General features: G+C 47.4%; 1 protein-coding gene across 1 annotated transcript; it reads right to left on the reverse strand.

Moving 5' to 3' along the window:
- Positions 1 to 119: 119 nt before the first annotated feature.
- On the reverse strand, positions 120 to 4675 carry smg8 (SMG8 nonsense mediated mRNA decay factor). The gene is made up of 4 exons (XM_048982939.1): positions 2920 to 4675; positions 2111 to 2256; positions 1137 to 2006; positions 120 to 780 (listed from the first exon to the last, which is right to left on the reverse strand). Exons 1-4 carry the CDS (start codon positions 4466 to 4468, stop codon positions 571 to 573), a joined length of 2775 nt encoding a protein of 924 aa, XP_048838896.1. The 5' UTR covers positions 4469 to 4675; the 3' UTR covers positions 120 to 570.
- Positions 4676 to 5479: the final 804 nt, after the last annotated feature.

Below are 5479 nucleotides of genomic sequence, written 5' to 3' on the forward strand. Positions count from 1 at the left end.
CTTATATATGAAACACTGTTGCAATTTGGGAAATGAAACACCTAGAGACACTAAGTAACTAAGAGGGAAGCAGAACAGAAGACAAGACAACACAAATAGATGCATTGTACAAATCGTGGTAAATTCAAACAAGGGTTTTTAATCTAAACACATAAAACAATCCAAAAGTAATGTACATGTGCTAAAAATTCACCAAAAATTGGTCACCCATATTATCCTTGATAAAGACAACAATTAAATAAACTGGCATTTAATTTTCTTAATGCCATGGACTACAGAATATGTATCATACATACTGTGTAGAATCACCCGATATTTCCCACAGAACAGTAGTTGCAATTTTGTCCACACAATGTTATCTTTCATAATTATTAAATTCCAATTCAACAAAGTATAAGCACAGAACACAAACTCAGTGGACCTATTTAGGCAAAAACATTTTTTTTTCTAACTGGAAGGACAGTGGAATTAACTATTTAAAACCTCCCAACACAGCTGACGTTCACAAGTCTCCTATGCCGGCTTCCCAAGAGCGTAGGTTGAAGGCAGGTCCCCGGAAGGCTGCGACCATTAGGGTGTGGGGCTGACGGTGTTGGCACGCAAGACGCCCCTCAGGACGCGGTAGCTAGCCAGCGGCTGGTTCTCCTTGGGCGGGTAGCAGGGCCCTCGCTCCGTAACGTAGGCATAGGGGAAGCGCAGTACCCAGAAGCTGTCTGGGGACAGAAGCAGCTCAGTCTGCTCTGGGTGGAACACTGGGCATGGAGGGGGTCCCGGCTGGACCTGTTCAAGGGGGAGAGAAAAAAAAAAAACACACTTTTAAGACGACCCTCAAACGGAAAGTAAATCTTGAAAGAACGACAACCTAACATTCTGTTCTAAATGCCAATGTAGCAAATGGACATAAATATGAAAAAGCCTATAAAATCATCACCCACTCATATGCCATTAGTGTATAACCAGATAAAGTAACTCAATTAATAATAAACCCATTAATTTCCCAACGTGGTTTCTGACAGAAACAACTTCCCTGGGACCAGTATTCAATGTCGATATGAAATACTAATTAAAAAATGCCAACATAGGCCAACTACAGTCAAACTGGACACACAATGTTAAGAGTCCTATAAGAGGCCTACCTGTGGGTTGAGAATAATGTCTAGAGGTGCGTCAGGAACGACAATGAAGAGTCGTGCGAGTTGGGCATAGTGAGGCTTCAGGCCGCGGCCTTGGGCGGGAGAGGGGATGTACAGGGGCATATCGGAATTAAGAACGCGTGTGGCAGGTTCTTTCACAGTGCCTGGGCCGAGAGCCTTCACCACCTTGTCTGGTCCGGCGCTTAGAAAACGGCGCCCCCTACCGTCTTCATATTCGAAGCCAACGAAGGCACGGGCCACATCATCCCGTCTGCGGCCCCGACCCAGCCCACTGACTCCCCCTCGCTTCCCGGCCAACGTCTTGTTCGGGACCGGCCAGGAGGAGGGGCCTCCGTCGAGAGGCTCGGAAAGTCCCGGCTCCTCCTCCGAACGGCAGCGAATCACGATGTCCCAAGGAAGCAAGAAGGCGGAGCCTGGGAGGAAGCCAGGTTGCTCCAGACCAGTGTGGCAATTGTAGGCTTTGGCTGGGCCTAGTTTTACCAGAGACCAACTAGAAAATTTGGGTAGGAGACCCTTGGGACAACCGGAGTGCATCATGCCTGGGAGATACTCCACTGTGGAGGGCTGTCTGTCCACTAGACTGGGCCTTTTCTCTTGGCCCTCCGCCCCTTCCCCATACGTCCCAAGGCTGTCCGTGGAATGTCCCAGACTGAGGGCCAGGCTGAGGCTGGTACCCTCCCCAGGAGTATGTCCCAAAGTCTCCTTCTCCTTTAGCCTCTCTCCTTCCCCGGATGCCCCCGACTCAAGGGGCTTGCTAGCTTCATTAGACGCTGGGGCCGGGTCTGGCGTGCTGGGCTGAAAAACAGGGAAGTGGATCCTCTCCAGTTTGCCACAACACTTCTCCTCCAGCATCTAAGAAAAAACATTGCGCAAGAACGAGTTATTTCAGAAAATGCAGAAATAAGACGCAGACAACTGAAAGCTATTTTGGAGGAGCGGCGACACTGAACACCGACTTGATAGAAATCATAGTTGGCCGCTTGGATGTCGAAAGGGTCCTCACGAGTGGCTTGCTTGCGGCCACAGTTACAGGAACTTGTGGAGCGCCCCCTGCTGTTGTGGTAAAGGATGGGTGGGTTCCGGTCCATCTCAGGCTTCTCCCCTGCACAGAATTAGCGGGAGAATCCATTAGATACACCCAACTACTAGCTTACCTTGAATAATTACCAAATCATACTGTGTAGGAAACAAATCAGTGTCCACAAATGAGCTGGCCAAATCTGTCGCTATTCATCAAATCCGATTTTGTTTATACGTCGCTTTGGACAAAAAGTGCCTGCTTAATAATCAAACGTGTTTGACATGAAAACTATTAATCTCGTAATGATGGCTGTGTTTATTTCACAAGGGTGGAGTTCCTCCCTGCTTTCAATTATTATACAAGATTGTGTTTTGCGCTCTCTCACCTTAGTAACGGCCTCTACAGCCTAAAGCTCAACCCAGCTCACAGCTGCAAGCTCTTTACAAATAAAAACCTGAAACTCATCCCTGTACTGAAGCTGACTTTTGCTCACATTTGTTTTCATTCCTCCCATCTGGTTTCATTTAATCAGTTCTCTCTCAAATAAATCCTTGTTCCCTGTTCAATGCACCTCAGGTGGTTGGTTGACATATCACAAGACAAAAGACGCATTTCCAATACATATCAATTGCTACTAGTCAAATTAAACCGAACATATACCACGTAATAATGTAAACATTTTTTCTGTCACCTCTTTCTATATCCGTGTATAAACAGGCCCGGTCTGGCTGTAGTGGAATTTACCTTGCTTGGGCAAGAGGTGGAATTTATGGACACAGTGTTGATCTGTGAGGCTCCGTTCTTCACATAGCTGATGCCCGTTACTCCAGAATTTGTAACAGTCTTCATGCAGCTGCAATGCATAGCGCTGGAAGGCCACGCCACGCGCGTGCTGGCTGTAAACCCGCAGCGCTTGCGCCAGTTGGTTTTTATGTACCGTCGTAGTGTAGTTATGGGGCAAGTTGGACTGGTACGCGCTGTGCGCAAGCGGGAGCGCTTTCTGGCACCGGTTTTCGGAGAACTTGGAGTCGGCGTCAAGGAAACCCTCTAACACCTTCAGCTGACCTTGCAGTTTCATCGCCAGCTCAGCCGACTCTTCCTCTTTGCTGTCGATCAAGACTTGATAGAGTTTTAACGCAACCTGGGCCCATTTCGAGTACGTCGGCAACTCAAAATGAGAGGGCTGAGGATTGCGACCCACGCTGTCATCGAAACCCTTCCTGGTCAGCACAAGATCGACGTGCTGCCACAGAAACTCCTTCAGGGTGCAGTCCACTAGCTGTCCGCCGGCGGTAGAGAGGCTGCTGTTCTCCACATTGAACGAAGGCTGTCTGGCAGCGTGGCGCATCTGCTGGTAACGCCTGTTCCCAGGCACCGACACTCCCGTGTCATTTTCCCGCAGGGCGCAATTCGCCCTCAGCTGCCCCAGCAAGGCACCGATCAGATCTTCGTCGGGCCCCGGAATCACGTACACGAACGCCTGGTTTGCGGGAACGGTAAAAAGGCAGTTACTGCTTTGATTGGTGAGGACTCGACTTTTGCGGAAAATCCTATAAATCTGGTCCTCCAGTGCGTGCTGCAGGCGCCTCCTTGGCGAGTGCTTTTTGGGCTTCTCGGAGCTTCCCCCGGGCGCATCCGCGCAGTTTCCGCTCAATCCTGACGACCCAGCACCCCCGCTGACTTTCAACACCCCGTTCATCTGGAAGACGAAAAGCAGGCGTGGAGGGCATGGCCTGCAGTTCAGCTTCCATTCCTTGGACACCGAACAGTCCTTAATAGCAGCGCGCAACAACGGCAGCACTTTCTGCCGCAGAGCATCCAGAGCACGAAATAGCCTGTCGTAGGTAACATCAAATGAGCACGTAGGGTGAACCAGCAAAAGGATATGGCACAACGAGAATAGGTACATCAGCTGTAAGCAGTGCTGCTTTTCCGCCCCTTTCCAGAAATCGTGCGCTTCGGAGTGTCCGATCCCAGTACTCAGCGTTTCACACGCTCGGAGAAGCTGCCGGTTATCATACACTGAAGTGAGCACCAGGTACAGGACGCGACTGTCCTGGCTGTAGTACGCCTGAATAAAACTACCGCCGCCCGGACAGTCTGCCTGATCTGGTCCGAATAGAGGGAAAATATTCTTATCCGCCAGGGCGTTAACGAGGGACTCCTTTGCGGAATCAGGCAGCATAGCGCTTTTCCCGAAGATGCCCAGCACACAAAGCCCTTCATCTTTGTACAGCGGGTCTTCTGCTATTTCTGACAGCAGTAACGCACCCACACTCATGGGCACCGCCATCTTAAGGTCGGACCATAAAGTCCGAAGCACAGGGGACGTAAACGTCTGCGAGTTTCAAACAAAACCTTCCGTGCTGAAACAAACGAGGGTTCGCTACTTTGGGTTCACGGCACCATGTGGTAATCGTCAAAGAACAGATAAGGTAAGCGTCCATTTCTAAGAACTCCACAAATTTTCCACAAAGAACTGCTCTCATTTTTCGTGCATTGATCTGCGTCAGGGTTATTACAATCCTGATCATTAAGAGCCGAGCACAGCTCATTTTACAGCATTCTTTTACCTGTGAGCCAGATGTGTAGCCTTTGCAGCCAATCGGTAATTATTAAAGTAACTACCGAGAACTGACAACACAGCCTGGATTTGACACTGAGAACCAGATTTGAAGAGCCGTGGAATCTACATGAAGAAAATTGCAGTGGAGACTTTTACAGCAAGCTGAGGACTTTATTGTTGGAAGGCTTCTAATTGTTTTATTTATGCTTTGCATTGTTCTCATTGTGCTCGGATATTGTTGATGCTCTGAATGTTCCTGTGACTTTATGTTAGTATAACTGCATTTTGAGCATTAAAAAAAGATGTCTGACATAAGTAGTTTTGAACTAGACAGTATTACGCATGACCGTAAAGTGATTAATGTTCTTTAAAACGTATTGTAGTTAGGATGATCATGTTTTCCTTTTGCTATGGTCACCTTAGTCTGAGTACAGTAGCTCTATGCTTTTGTTAGAAAACATTTTCATCATAACCCGCATGTTATATTTTGAAATAATTTAAACGTCATTTTCACAACTGATATTGACGCTGTTTCAGGAGTGTGAATGTCCCTACCGACGCCCATAATGAGAATCTCAGAAAGTATAAAACAAAAGTACTTTTATATCCAGAAAAAATTATAGGGGATTTCAGAATAAAAGGAAGTGCATATGAATATATCTTTAATAAAATTCAAACTGTGCAGTGCATTATTTTCATTGCACATACCAATAATTGTTGAAAATATTCATTAAATAA

This window comes from Brienomyrus brachyistius, chromosome 18 (genome assembly GCF_023856365.1).
Source record: "Brienomyrus brachyistius isolate T26 chromosome 18, BBRACH_0.4, whole genome shotgun sequence".
In the NCBI taxonomy this organism is placed as follows: domain Eukaryota; kingdom Metazoa; phylum Chordata; class Actinopteri; order Osteoglossiformes; family Mormyridae; genus Brienomyrus; species Brienomyrus brachyistius.